The sequence below is a fragment of the Carassius auratus genome, chromosome 36, assembly GCF_003368295.1.
Source record: "Carassius auratus strain Wakin chromosome 36, ASM336829v1, whole genome shotgun sequence".
NCBI classification, from domain to species: domain Eukaryota; kingdom Metazoa; phylum Chordata; class Actinopteri; order Cypriniformes; family Cyprinidae; genus Carassius; species Carassius auratus.
Genome location: NC_039278.1, coordinates 920,863 through 936,058, shown reverse-complemented (window position 1 = coordinate 936,058; position 15,196 = coordinate 920,863). Strand labels below are relative to the sequence as shown.

Here is a 15,196-nt window from a genome sequence, read left to right as displayed (position 1 = left end):
GTTTAGTTAGTCAGCATTTCATTTGAGATAAAGCCCCTCGCTCCTGCTCACTGAGCTATATTGCTCATAGACACATAGCCAGTTTCAGTAAGTCGGGAGTTATGAATACTAGTAGGGTGTGAGAATTACACTTCATTAGTCAACAGATGCGTGTAGCTCGGACAAACCGTTGGCTTGACAGCTGCTGAAATAGTGATGCAGATCAAGACAGCAGCTCTTGTGCTACTCAAGTCTGTTTCATAAGTGGACGAAATCTCAGTTTCTATTTGTTGCTCTTAGATTTCAAGAAAAAACAGTTACTGCTATCAGAGTTTGGGATTTTTCATTATACAAGTAGCATTTTACTAACAAAGTACAATGGTGATCATGTTCAAATGACGACATTAAGGGAAAATATCACACACTCATACAGATGAGTCAGGTCACATTGAGAAACCTGTTGTTCAAAGTCTAATACTGACCCCAAAACTAACAGTCTTTTAGGATTTTAAAAAGAATGTAACCAACGTTAAGGAAAAATGAAGGAGAAAATTTTAGGAAATTGCACTTTCTGTGTAACTTTCTGTGTTGAGAGATATAGCGCAATGATTTTAACTATGATAAATGACAAAAAGTCTTTCAGCATCTAGAGACTGGAAGTTATTTCTTCTACACTGCTTAAAATGTATCTGTTCTGTGCTGGTTTAAGTGATCTTCTATATCTTATTTTGATAACATGTCTACGATCCATGCATTCTGTAAACCAGTGCTTAGCCACAGATACCACACTATGTTATTAAGCTTCACAATAGGATTGTAGACTTTTATTGCAAGCGCATTACTCTACACATGATTTTTGTGTTAAAGAACGAGTTGAAATGATTGTCTGAGGTAATGAATATTACGGCACAAATGCTGTCGAAGCACACTGAACCCAGAGCATCGCTTCATGTAACAGTCTGTGGCCCTGATGGTGTTGTTGTGCTCCACTACTCTAGTAATTTATGGAGCTTTTTTATTACTGCATGTTGTGATGACATCAGTCTCATGTGCTAACAATGCACTGCTGTTATTGATGTAGACAGTTATTGAACACATTTGACAGCTGGCCATTCTAACAAACAAACACCCCACATGTGAATGATTTAATACACTGTCTAAACATTTATATGTAAATGCAGCGTCTTCTCTAATGAATGTTTACCCTCATTACAGGAAGAAAGATATCTTAGAGCCAAATTTTTCTCATGTTATATACTATTTGCTCTTTTATGTATTCCAGTAGACGGCTGTATAGCTGTAATGAGTGTCTTGCAATGGTGGATGTCTTTCTCACATCTCTGGCAGGTTGAGCAGGAGCGCATTGATAAAGTGTGGCCTAAACTGCGAGTGCTTGCCAGATCCTCACCGACGGACAAACACACACTGGTCAAAGGTGAGCAACTGAGCACCAATCCACCAAAAAGAGAATTATCAGTCACATTCAGAACTTTAAAGACCCCGCGACGTCACTTCACAAGCAATGCTTTTTTCATGTATTTCTATATATCTTTGAAAGTTGTGAAGTGACATATCTAGAGACCAGAATGATTATTTTTATTATAACATACTCTTAAACCGTCACACCCTGCATGTGATATGACTGAACAAGACTTAAAACAGTTAATATTGCTCATGTCTAACCAGATTCAATTCCCTGATTACCACAATAATATGAAAAACAATGCTTGGAGAAACATTTAATTTATGATATTCCGCATCATAACAACCAAAGCGTCTCAATATAACTACATTTTAATGGAGATGCTGACATTTTAGATGAATGAACTACTAGACATATTACTGACCAGTGGCATTTACAGACAGATCGTGTTAGTACAGTGCTCTGGAATCAGATCTGCGTCACACAAGCCTGAACGTCATGGCTGAAGTTACAGGATAATTAACATACTGTATGTAAATGTTGTGCTGTAATCACATCACTAGTGTAATTCATTCATTATTTCCAGGCATTATCGCTTGATTATCCATAATGCTCTGCTGTCGTGTAGCTTTTTATGTTGTCGAAATATGGCTGTTCGTTATAAGTGTGAAATGAGTCATTTCAGTAACGGATTAGCATTTGTGTCCACAGAATTTGATAAAGTACACTAAACACACAATTTGCAAGCTCAAAATAATAATAACGCTTTATTTCTGAATGGCCTTATCAATAGAAAATCATTTTATCTGAGATTTCAGAGAAGTTGTCATTTAATTGATCAGATAAAACAAACTTACATTCCATCACATTCACCGTGCCATTTGTTGATTTGTCAGTTTATTAAGAAAGAGAGCTAAGCAGTTCTTTGTCTGATGAAATGTTTGAGATCATGCAGAAATGTTCTTCTTTCTAAATGAAGAAGGCGATGTTGCAGAGAATGGCTTCAGTAATGGTGATCTTCCTGTCATACAGGTATTATTGACAGCACTCTGGTGGAGCAGCGGCAGGTGGTTGCCGTAACTGGTGATGGAACCAACGACGGACCAGCTCTTAAGAAGGCAGATGTTGGTTTTGCCATGGTGAGAACCGATCAGTCCACGCAGAACCTGATTTTACCAAGTGAGACATGTTCCTGGGACAACATCGTTGTTGACCCTGGAACAACATTGTGATTAACCAATCAGATTTGAAAAACCAATTTATAGATTTTGTGAAGTTTACGCTTAAAATCAGTGTTTGGTCCTTGTACATCAGTGTCATTCATCTATCATTTCCTCTGATTTTAGGGATTACTCATGGTTAAGGTTAGGTTTAGGTGTAGGGATATGGTTAATAATATATTTTTGGAGTAAAATGTTGTTCCAGGGTCAACAAAATATGTTGACCTAGGAACACATCGGACTTGGCAAAATCAGGACGTGCATCAGTCCACATTGTAATTCCACTCTTTGAGCTGCTCAAACACAGGCTGTCCTCGTTTCAGAACAATCATGCCACCTCATGCAGATCAAACTCAGGCCGAGAGCGCCTCCTAGTGTGAGCCAGTGCCTCTTACGCCTGTTTTTGACATAATGTGAACTGACTCACATGAGGTGAAAAAACAGCTCGAGTCAGCACCGCCCAGCCATTTCTATTTTCAGAAGTTCAGCTGTGGCAGAGGAGAGCATATTCTTGTGTTCCTGCTCATCAAACTGACACGTTTCAAACTGAAACTTCCTCTCTGTGGTATTTACCATGATTTTACTGGCAGCCGTGTCTTAAGGAAGAACAGTCCCTCAGGCTAGTCTTTAAAAAACAAGCACAGATTCCCAAAAAGATTTGACCATTTGTGATCACTCACTGTCCACTTGAGGGTTTGATCACTTCAGTATCGTCTAATTGAAATGGAAAGTGAATGTTGCTTTAATGTCATGAAAATAATGTCAGCAATTCAAACAATGTCCTAAAATGATCCTATAATATTTTCTCTGTGCAAAAATTATTATTATTTTTGTTGTTTGTTTGTTTTCTTTTGATGTCAAGCTTAAAATACGACCGTGACAGATTTCATAAAGTGTCATTTTAGTAATGCATATTGTTTAAGGAATGAATACATGATTTTGATTTTAAGGACGTGTTTGGTACTTGATATCATTTGAAGCTAAAGAATGATGTGAAATGACTGGGCTTCTGACTTGACAGGGCATCGCAGGGACAGATGTGGCCAAAGAGGCGTCTGACATCATCCTGACCGATGACAACTTCTCCAGCATCGTGAAGGCTGTGATGTGGGGACGCAACGTCTACGACAGCATCTCAAAGTTCCTCCAGTTCCAGCTGACGGTTAACGTGGTGGCTGTGATCGTCGCCTTTACCGGAGCCTGCATCACACAGGTTTGTGCCTCTGTGTCCACTGGGACAGGCACTGGTACCAGTATTTATATTGCTCAAACCTGGCATTAATGATTAGTGAACAAGCCCCTAACCCTAAAAGAAATAAACTTCAGCAACACATATTATCATTCTAAAGTTATCATACTAATATCTTTATTCACCAAGGATGCATTGCATTTATTGAACACTTTTTATTATGATTTCTATTTCAAATAAATGTTGTGCTTTTTATTCACCAAAGAATCCTGAAAAATAAAATGTATGATATTTTCCACAGAAATGAATAATCCATCAAAGAGTTCGACAGTTGATAAATCAGGAGAAAGACCCCACAGATTTACATTAAAGGACAGCCCTGAGACATATCTAGTGACCAGAAGACCACAGAGACTTGCGGGTGGAATCAGAACACCTTAACAACCGCATAGTTATGCTATAATACTCAGGCTACTCAAACAAAGCCACTGCTATCACATAAGATGATTTATTTGACCTACTATGAAATCTCAAAATAGACTGAGTAAAGACATGGGGCAATGGCAAAGAATCCATATTAGATTACTAGGCCAAGGCCAAAGACTTCATTCCTGTGATCAAAAATAGCATTGTTTAATTTCCTAGAGGAGCGCTAACCTAATAAATGATGCAGCACTTCTGAGAGAAAGTTACCATCATGAGAAATGAGCTTTAGCTGAAAAAGGGCACTCAATCATGCACTGAGAAAATGAGTAAGAGCTCCGTTTCAGGGTCCTCCACTGATATTTTAATCGAGAATCAGCTGGTCTGAGAAATAACATCTAGCTCAGTTCAACATGTTTTATCGTTGTGATTATAAAATCCATTTGAACCAGACTGTATGTTCCTCCAGGATTCTCCTCTGAAAGCAGTGCAGATGTTGTGGGTAAACCTGATCATGGACACGTTTGCATCTCTGGCTCTGGCCACTGAACCTCCCACTGAGTCTCTGTTGATGAGGAAACCCTACGGCCGAAACAAACCCCTGATCTCCAGCACCATGACTAAGAACATCCTGGGCCATGGTGTGTACCAGCTCATCATCATCTTCACGCTGCTGTTTGTGGGTGAGTTTCCTTATGCTCTAGCTCTGCAAAGCATGTTCAGCAAATACTATATGCTTTTATGCCTGGAAAATGCCAAATAAATGTATTGCTTGAAAATATACCTCAGTTGAAGAAACATCTAGTAAATGTCGGATCTTCACTGTGTTTGTGATCCAGGCGAGCAGATCTTTGACATTGACAGTGGCAGGAACGCACCGCTGCATTCTCCTCCTTCTGAGCACTACACCATCATCTTCAACACCTTCGTCATGATGCAGCTCTTCAACGAGATCAACGCCCGCAAGATCCATGGAGAGAGGAACGTGTTTGATGGCATTTTCAGAAACCCCATTTTCTGCTCTATTGTTCTGGGCACTTTTGCCATTCAGGTACCAAAATCGTATTAAAATAAAAAAAGAATACACCCTATGTTTAGAAGCACAGTTTCTAGTTAGTATGACGTGGTATATACCTCTCAGTAAGTTAAGAATTAAGGTCACTCAAACCTGTATTTATTCATTTATTTTTGGTTATTTGACCCAGTTATATTAAAGTCTTCATTAAAATGTTCTGCATGATTTGAATGAAGTGTTGTTATTAATATAATGCACCCATCTAAAGTGCACCACATCTGTATTTCCATTTTGACATGTCATTTCAGGTCGTGATTGTTCAGTTTGGAGGGAAACCATTCAGTTGTTCTCCTCTGGACTTGGAGAAGTGGATGTGGTGTGTGTTCCTGGGGATGGGAGAGCTGGTCTGGGGACAGGTAATGCAACTATTTCCATTCTATATATATATATATAAATCCAATAATTAAATATGCTGATACAGTATGTATTAATTCATCTTTCTAATTTCATACAAGCTCTTCATTAAAGGGACAGTCCACTCAGAAATGTAAATTCTGTCATCATTTACTCCCCCTCTTGTTGATCCAAACCTGTATGACTTTCATTCTTCCATTAAACACATAAGAGGTTGTTTTGAAAAACATCTTTTGTGTGTGTGTGTGTGTGTGTGTGTGTGTCCCCTTTTGATATTTATTTTATGGACAAAACAGTTTTGACATAAACAAATCTTTGTGTGAAAAAAAAACAAGCTTGGAACAACACGAAAAAGTTAATTATGACAGAATGTGAATTTTTGGGTGAATCACTTTAATAACTAGTATTTTAACCATTATCCATTGGTCGGTATGCTATTTTGTCAGTGTTGAGGCTGAGAAGATTTCTTTGTTCAATCAGTTTATAAGAACAGTTTTCTTAAAAACTGATTCAGCAAAGACATTGCACATGCATTTTGAAAATATTCCCATTGAAGTTATAAATGGCACACCAGGTTTACAGTCAAAATATCCCTTCAAAGATTTTCCATGGCTAAAAATATCACCATGCAAAACGCACCGTTTGTTCAGTGTCTATATGAAGGAATTGTGTGTTACACATGCATCTCATTGGTAGTTGCTTGTTCAGGGCATGTGACCTTGGAAGTATTCTTTTTGCCATCAGAGTTTTTAACAGTATCTGCCATCAGCATAACTATACAGCTATGCACCAGGTGTTCTACAAACAACACACAGGGCTTGCTCCTCACCTGGAGCTTTGAGGATGGAGCTCTGAAATGACTCAATTTTCTAAGCATTCATGTCCTAATATCCATACATGTGTGTCATGCACATCCTCACTCTGGATCAGGTTATATCATCAATCCCAAACAGCAAGCTGAGGTTCCTCAGAGGGGCTGGTCAGCTGTCGAAGAAGGATGAATTACCCGAGGAGGAGATGAACGAGGACCAGGAGGAGATCGATCACGCTGAGAGAGAGTTGCGGAGAGGGCAGATCCTCTGGTTCAGAGGCCTCAGCAGAATCCAGACTCAGGTTAGAGCCTCTTATAATCTTTGAGATGTAACAACTGTTTGAAATATTCAGCAGTGAAATGGCATTGGTAGAAAGTAACTATACTTAGCTGGTACATCAGTTGTGTTTGTAATTATGTACTTGAGATTCAACCATCTGCATGGCTGGAAGTGTGTTTTACAGGCAGATTTAGAACAGTGCGGAGGTTGAACAGTCAATCGATATTACTGGCACAAACATCAGCGCTGGTCGCATGACTTTAGTACTGTTGCATTAATCATGAGCTGTCAGTACACCTTTCATAAAAAAAAAAAAAAAAAAACTGGTAACACTTTCTATGAAGCCTATATTTATAATACATTATAAGGGTATTCTTAAGGCATTATAATGATTATATGCATTAGAAAAAAACTCATAATATGTTGTATCATCCCATGTATAATCATAAGAACAGTTTTAATATATTATAATATATACTTATTTGTGGTTATTGCTTTTAAGAGTATGATTATTTATAACATAATGACCATGTTGCATCAACTTTTACAACTGATTATACTTCTCATAGTTATAATGTATTGTAAGTCTCATATCTTGCAATTTTTCTGATGCTACTTTACTTAAATCGGTCAAAGGTCACTTATAAGTAGTAGTAATAATATTAATAATAACATTATTTTTCTCTCAAACAGCCATAAGATCAGATGTGAGAGAATGTAAATGTGTAATATGACACATTTGCTTTGAACAGTTTTTAATATAAGGGGAAGTCGTGGCCTAGTCACTTAGATAATTCCTATGATAATATTTGCCTTTAGTGAAGTTTAAATGTCTAAAATCATGTTCTTAAGCAATATCACAACCACAAGCGCATTGTTGTTGTAAATAGTATCATGGCTGTTATTTGGGCATGAGGCAGAGGAAATCACAGGACTGATATTCAGACCAACAGCACCATTTTGAGTGTCTTGATGCTTTTATACAACAATTCAATGAACCAGAAACTTCCCATACCTGCTCAAAGACTTTTGTAACTTCATTTCTGCTCCAAACTGCTTCTCAGTCCAGGCAAAAATCGCACAAATCTGCTCACGTTATCTGGAATGCTACAAACACAGACAAGCAGCGAACCAGTGAACAGCAAAAACTTCCCATATTCTAAATATCTGCACTACTGGAATGCCATTTGCCCCATCAGATTAGATGAGCAGCAAAAAAAGGTTGTGTAATTCACTGCTTTTGACAGAATTCATATGCTGCAGTTGCTGCATTTTGGTAGTTGCATGCAAATCATTCACAGTTGATTGCTATTGGCTGTTGTTTGTCATGGGATATGATAACAGTGCTCTTCTAGGAATCCTGCGGCAAGGCTTTCAAAGGTGTCTGGGCGTTCATCGTGACTGCTGTCAAAGCTGCAGTAGCAGGGAGGATGACTGTTCTAAAGCCTTTAAAGCCTCAGTGCTAATTTAAGATGAAGCGTTTAATGTGTGATGAGGGCCTGTAATAGACCTCTAAACCATGTCCAGGTGATGAAGCATTGATGCACTGTACTCCATATATTCCTCTTCCCCTTGTTGCAGATCGAGGTAGTGAACACGTTCAAGAGTGGGACATCCTTTCAGGGGGCTCTGAGACGCCAGTCCTCCACCACCAGTCAAAATCAGGATGTAACCAATGTTTCTAGTCCTAGTCACGTGTCCTTGTGCAATGCTTTTTCCTCTCCTACCAGCACTGCTGCTCCCTCTGGGCGTGAGTGACACTCTTTGGGTGTTTGTCAGGGATGCCCTTAGACCCCAGAGCTGAAGTGGGCTGATCATAACATTTACATATAGTCAGCAGACACTTTTATCCAAAGTGACTTACAAATTAAGACAATAGAAGCAATAAAACATGAGAGGATGGAAATAGACTCTTACGCATCACAAATCTCTGAGACGCAGCCCCTATATAAATAGGTTAACGTAGGACATAAGTTCAAGGAGTAAAGTATTACATTTTTAGACTCAACAGTAAACATTATGTAAAAGGTATCACGGGGTAGCAGGCTTGACACAGAGATTCTAGAAAGAAGCTTATATAATGTTGCAAATATAATGCTGCATTAATCATATGTGAGGGTTACCATAATTATAAGACAACGACAGCTACTCATAGATGTTCACATTTTCTTAGTCAGAAATTATTATTATTATTATTTATGGCAATGCCCAATGTACATCCATGTACAGCATTGTTATTGACAACAAAATCCTTAATCACTAAAAAACAAGGCATACTTCATGTTATGAGCTATAATAAAACCCTACAAAATTCACTGTTTCAAATGTACAAGCTTTTGATAAAGACAAGATTTGTTTAAAGTAGTTTAAGTAGTAACCTTTTAATTACAGGAATTTTGAGTTGAATGGTCAACCTTGGACAATAATGAACATTTAGCACCATTTGTGCACTAGCTGGAGATAAGGGCCCCCGATATCTCCTTTTTAACCAAGGGTGATAATACTAAAAAGTTTGTCTAGAATAATATGCTATTCTAGTTTACTGACTATTTTTGGAGGCTCTTAAAAGTGTGAAGTGGACTTAGATCAGTCACATGGCATTTACGGCTCAGATGATAGGCTCAAAAAGTTCTGTGGTTCCATAAGGAATGTCATATTTCAAACTTTGTACTACACATGCAGATTACAAACTGCAGGTACTTTGCCAGTATATAGTTTTCTCAAGGTTGTTCAGACCTAAAATAAAAAATTAAATTAAAAATAAAATAAAAATACAGAAATGTTTTTTTATATATATTTTTGGGGCTTTTCAACTTTTAATAGAACAGTGTAGGGAGAGGCAATATGAGAAGTTACAGGACCAGGAAAGGACCTCAAAATTTGATCACTCATGGTCTAGCTGTGCCTTATTTCAGAGCCCTGGCATCAGGGCTAAGGCTCCGACATCATGTATTACCCATCGGGTCTGACTGAGATTCGGCATTAAACTGGAGCTCTCAGATATTTTCTTATTCTGTAGACATAGACAATTATTGTAAAGTACAGTCAAAGGGCATCCCTGAAAATCCGCTTTGCTTCTGATTTCCTCTTACTCTTCATGTCACTGTTTATCAGATCATCTTTAACCCACTTCTCAGAAGAACATGTGTTTCAATGTACCATGTGTTTGTTTTCCCCAGAGTGCTAAGAGCCCTGGACTAAGTGTGCAGCCTACGAAGTGAATTTCAGGTTGTGAGTCCCTCCATTGTTCGTCGCAAAATTGATGTGAACTAATATTCCATCAACAAACTCACCAGGCTGGGTAAACATTCAAGTATAGCCAACATTACCATTCCCCACTCAGCTATAGCCTGACATATTCTCCAAAATGCTCTAGGCTGCAATGTTGAAGTTACTCTATTGATCACGGGAGGATGTTTTTTTTTTTTTTACTTTTTTTTTTTAAAAACTTTCTTTCTCTCCACACAGCTACGGAGACGTGTGAAGAGAGTGGCGCCTCCTCCCCATAGTCTTGTCTTATTTGTCGTCTGTGTGATATAGATCCGAGGCCCACAGTGATCCATTATGTCTCATGGCTTTACTCTGTTGGTCATGTAGTCTTCTGTGTAATGCTGACAGTTGTAGAATCTCACTAAACATTAGGCCAGTTTTCATCTATGTGATTGCTTCTGACATTCGTTTTCATCTGTCATTTAGACCAGTTTGTGTTGGCTCTGTAAGTTTACTCTTAGCTAGGTTGAAAGTGTGAGCTTTGCTACCAGGACAGAAGGTTAGAATCAAGCTTGATGGTCGTTAGAGCTAGTTTGATTATGGCAGATTCTCTGCCATACCCTAGCAAGCTCCTCTACTTTCCTTTGCTTCGGGAGATCAATTTAAAGGGGGGGTGAAATGCTATTTCATGCATACTGAGTTTTTTACACTGTTAAAGAGTTGGATTCCCATGCTAAACATGGACAAAGTTTCAAAAATTAAGTTGTACGTTTGAAGGAGTATTTCTGTTCCAAAAATACTCCTTCCGGTTTGTCAAAAGTTTCGGAAAGTTTTTTTTCGAGTATGGGTCTGTGTGACGTTAGATGGAGCGGAATTTCCTTATATGTGTCCTGAGGGCACTTCTGCCGGAAGAGCGCGGGCTCCCGTATAGCAGAGCACTGAGAGCACAACAGACTTCACTGATCAGAGCGAGAGCGTCGCCAAATGTCACAAAAGGAGTGTGTTTCTGGTTGCCAGGGAAAGACAACCCTGCACAGATTACCAAAAGAGAAACAGCATTAAGGGACCAGTGGATGGAGTTTATTTACAAACAAGGCCCAGTTTGATGACGGATTTGCGTATCGTTTACTTCTTAAGGATGATGCAATCCCAAGGAAAAAGGGTCACGATCGTGTGTTGGAACCGCAGGCGGTGAGTAAAACTGCTTCAAATATCTCTGCCTCCTTGTTAGTGCGTCCCCTCCCATCGGAGACCCGGGTTCGAGCCCCGCTAGGAGCGAGTCGTTGCTGCTGCTGCTCTCGTTCAGTTTCAGCCTCGGGATCTGATTCTGGATCATAAATATACGCTGAATCTGACTGTTAGCCATGGTTTGTTTTGGATGATGTTGTTTCCCTCACGGTCACAGCTTCCAAACGCTCTCAACGCAAAAGCTTACTCACGCTCGTGATTCTTTAGCTCCGTCCACACGTCACGCCTCCAGTCGGTCGTGTTTTTCCGGGAAAAATCGGTACAGACTATCTTTCTCTTATGAATATAATAAAACTAAAGACTTTTTGGAGTTATGAAGGATGCAGTACTACTCTATAGGTACTCAAGATTAACAGGATATTGAGTGAAAACGAGCATTTCACCCCCCCCCTTTAAAAGGAGCTGATCACACTGACAGTGACAAAGGTTGCAAGTTACTCATTTTCAATTTTGGCAGTTCATACTGTAGATGCAGGGATACAGTTTGAGTAGGAACATCTTCTACTAACCTAAAGGCAGTTCCCTGTGAACAACCCTTATGGCAGGGTTGTCCAATCTAACCCAACATCCTGGATTGTTTAATTGGGACTCTAGAACAGTGGCCCTTCATGAACAGGACAGCCCCGCCTGCCAAACAGAACCTAAAAAGTGACAAATATAAAACTCTCTACAGTGAATGCTTCTCACTTGAAGCACAGAAAAGATCACAGTTCTTGTCTGACATTAGCATGTTGTTAAGCTAAAAACTCAATGCTCTAATAAGTAGCCCAGATTTTTATCAATGATTTGTAGAATTTAATAACATACAATATATATTCAACTGATGAAAATGAGAATTTACGCCAAGGTGCTTTATCTGTGAAGGGCAAATGTAATGCTACCTCAGAATTTGGCAGAATAAGTTAAATAGGTTGTGGAGCATGACCATAGATTGTATTCAGTTTACTGTGAGAATATTGCCTAGATTATCATACTTGTGTGTTTGTAATTTTAACCGTCAAAGCTGAATATTAGCTAATCCCAGTTATTATGGTAAAATAATTATAGGAAGTCTCAGTAGTAACATACTAAGGGATTCTCTTATTTTTAGTGTAGTTCTGTGAATCTGAACAAAACTTTTCAGCCTATACTTGAGTGTTTACACAGAAACGCATGGAGATGTTGAAAGAACAGACTTTTGTTTGTTCTTGTTTTGTTTTTGTTTTTCCTATTCCACGGTCTGTGTGCCTGTGTTCATCTCTATATGGTGTTGTCCCGAGCTGCATGTTGTGTGTAGTCATTGAGTTGGCTTGTCAAGCTGTTGGTTTGCTTCCATCATCATGTTGTGAGTCTATGCTCTGGAAGCATAGGATCTCCTGTACATGTCATCTTAATCTTTGTAGATGACTTCTCTTTTGTTTGGCTTTGTGACTTTGTGTTTATCTTGAAACTCATCCTGGATCTCAATATCTAATCTATTCCTCTTACCAACGTTCCACAAGATGTGTTCAATTTGCATGACATTTAGATTTTTAGTTTGTTGTTGTTGTTATTTTATTTATTTATATCTTTTTTTTTTTACATTTTTGTTGAATTAACAATGCTTGTCTCTAGGTATACAACACTTTGGACCTTGCACTGTATTGTGTACTGTATGGGACATAAGAGCATTGCCTATGTTTTCTTGTACAGTCTCTTTATTTTACCATGAGTTTGAGTTACGTTCTTTTCAATGAAATCCTCAGTGCACAGATGAATAAGTGAATTACAGATGCTTTCCAAATGTTTTGGAATTTTTGGTGGGTACACAGTCATTCTCTCCTTCTGCTGTCACTGTGCCACTGGGGGGTCTTGCAGCTCACTTTTCAACCCTTTGACACTGATCTCTTTCCTCATGCAGATTCGTGTTGTGAACGCATTTCGTAGCTCCCTCTATGAAGGCTTGGAAAAACCCGAATCCAGAACCTCCATCCACAATTTCATGACCCATCCAGAGTTTAGAATAGAAGACTCCACACCTCACATTCCTCTTATAGACGACACCGACATTGACGACGAGGCAGCCAGGAAGAACTCCAGTCAGCCCTCATCTCCCAACAAGAACAACAACGCCATTGATAGCGGCATAAACTTGACAACCGACACAAGTAAATCTGCTGCTTCCTCCAGTCCCGGGAGCCCGCTTCATAGCCTGGAAACATCGCTTTAGCAATCTCATGCGGGGGATCGCTTAATACTCATCTTAGACTCTACGTTTAAAAGCACTCTGGAGTGCACACAAACGTAGATTGTGTACTGTTGACTGTACGTGTGGTCGCGCCACATTCTTTTATTGAACGCATGTATGATGACTAACTTGGATAATCGTGAAGTGACTCGAGAAACAAGATAAGAACCCACGAGAGCAAGTGCACTGCTCCCACTTCCTGAGGAAACGTCAGACTATTACAAGTAGTTTAATCCGAAATCAGCTATTATCTTTGCTCCTGCATGAATGTACATAACCCAGGTTTTCATTTGGAAACCTTTATTTTTATTTAAACTGTTTGGTTTGATTTGGTGGGATGTACGTAGGACTGCTATTTTAAGACAGCTTCTCTGATTCACTGATCTGTGAGTATTGTGTGTGGCATGTATCTTATTGTATAGATTTATTTGGTTATTTGATTAAGGTGTATCCGGGTCGCAGCGCTCAACTTGCACAGTAGATTTGCACCTGTCGGAAAAAGAAATCCCATAGAAATTAGAATTTATTAAGTGTACATATATATTTATAGACATATTATAAATATATATTTACAGAGATTATCTTTATTTGTTGGCATGTTGCCTTGTTCTACTTCAATAACTACTTTAACTTGTTTATGTCCTAAAGAGAATGTAATTTGTTTACAAACCTGTAGATGCGTCCTGGTTTCTTTGTAGGGTTAAAAACAATTTGTAGGGTTCAAAATCAAGCAGCAGACATAGTTGGAAGAGCTCACGTTGTTCAGCTCTAGGTGTTTTATTACCAATTGTGTGCTGGTTTTGCCTGCTATTTTGTCAAATAATGTAGATATTTTTAGAGGATAACAAAAGAAACCAAATTATATGGGGATATATCATTAACGTGGCATCGTAGTATTAAATGAGTGTCAGGATTGATGGCTCTGAGCACCCTGAAAAATGTTTGAAGGTTTTGGTGATGAACTTGTGGTTATACACACACACACACAACAGATTGGATTTAAATATCTTCTTTAGAAGTACATACTTTTTAACATAAAATAGTTTCAGTTCCATGTGACCATCAAAAGCTGCAATGGGTTTTATGTTGGAAACATGTAAACTAAGTTATATCTGTCATCTCTGTATGGAAATCAAAATTGTGTTCAAATATTGTGATTTGTTGTGTTGATTCTTCTTTTTGACATTCCATTTGTAGATTTCTTTTAGTTAAAGAAAATTAACCTAGCTCCTGAGCTGACGACACTTTGAACAACTGAATTATGTAATGTAACAAAACGAAAAGGAATGTTGCTTTTGACTCTTTTCTAAAAAAAAAAAAAAAAAAAAAAAACTAAAAAAAACACAAACAAAAATATATATCGACATATACATTTATGCTCCTTTTCTGCACTATCCAGATATGAATGAATTTCTGTGGTGTAAATTTAGATGTGCTTCTGTGTTAAAATCAAGCTTGTCTTCCTGCAGTCAGTAGATATACTCTAGCATCTCAACAGTATTCACTAGTTGTTAACTATTTATTGTACTCTAGAAGTGAAAGGACAAATGGGGGTCTACCAAAAGGCACACTTATAAATGTCACCCATGTGTTCATTGATATTCACTGCAATTGGAAAGGCATCATGTTATACACTTAATATGCAACTCATTTTTCTTATTCATTCTTAAATTTTACCTCTTTTTTTTTTTTTTTTGCTGAAAATTGTACTCATAAAGATAAGGCGCACAAGCTTTAACTGTTAGCTCAGGCATACTCAATGAGAGAATATATGCAAA

General features: G+C 38.4%; 1 protein-coding gene across 9 annotated transcripts in view; it reads left to right on the top strand.

Annotated features, from left to right (window-relative positions):
- The window catches only part of LOC113054914 (plasma membrane calcium-transporting ATPase 2-like), a 198,086-nt gene extending 183,362 nt beyond the window's left edge, over positions 1-14,724 (top strand). For 4 of the 9 annotated variants that reach the window (XM_026220706.1, XM_026220707.1, XM_026220705.1 and 1 more), the window contains 8 exons: positions 1,327-1,414; positions 2,435-2,541; positions 3,644-3,835; positions 4,704-4,917; positions 5,074-5,285; positions 5,558-5,665; positions 6,594-6,776; positions 13,092-14,724. In XM_026220706.1, coding sequence (XP_026076491.1) covers positions 1,327-1,414; positions 2,435-2,541; positions 3,644-3,835; positions 4,704-4,917; positions 5,074-5,285; positions 5,558-5,665; positions 6,594-6,776; positions 13,092-13,400 — 1,413 coding nt within the window. In that variant the 3' untranslated portion in view covers positions 13,401-14,724. Of the gene's footprint in view, positions 1-1,326; positions 1,415-2,434; positions 2,542-3,643; positions 3,836-4,703; positions 4,918-5,073; positions 5,286-5,557; positions 5,666-6,593; positions 6,777-8,335; positions 8,505-9,933; positions 9,986-13,091 lie in introns of all 9 variants that reach the window. The other 5 variants (XM_026220714.1, XM_026220708.1, XM_026220711.1 and 2 more) reach the window with 4 other exon arrangements.
- Positions 14,725-15,196: the final 472 nt, after the last annotated feature.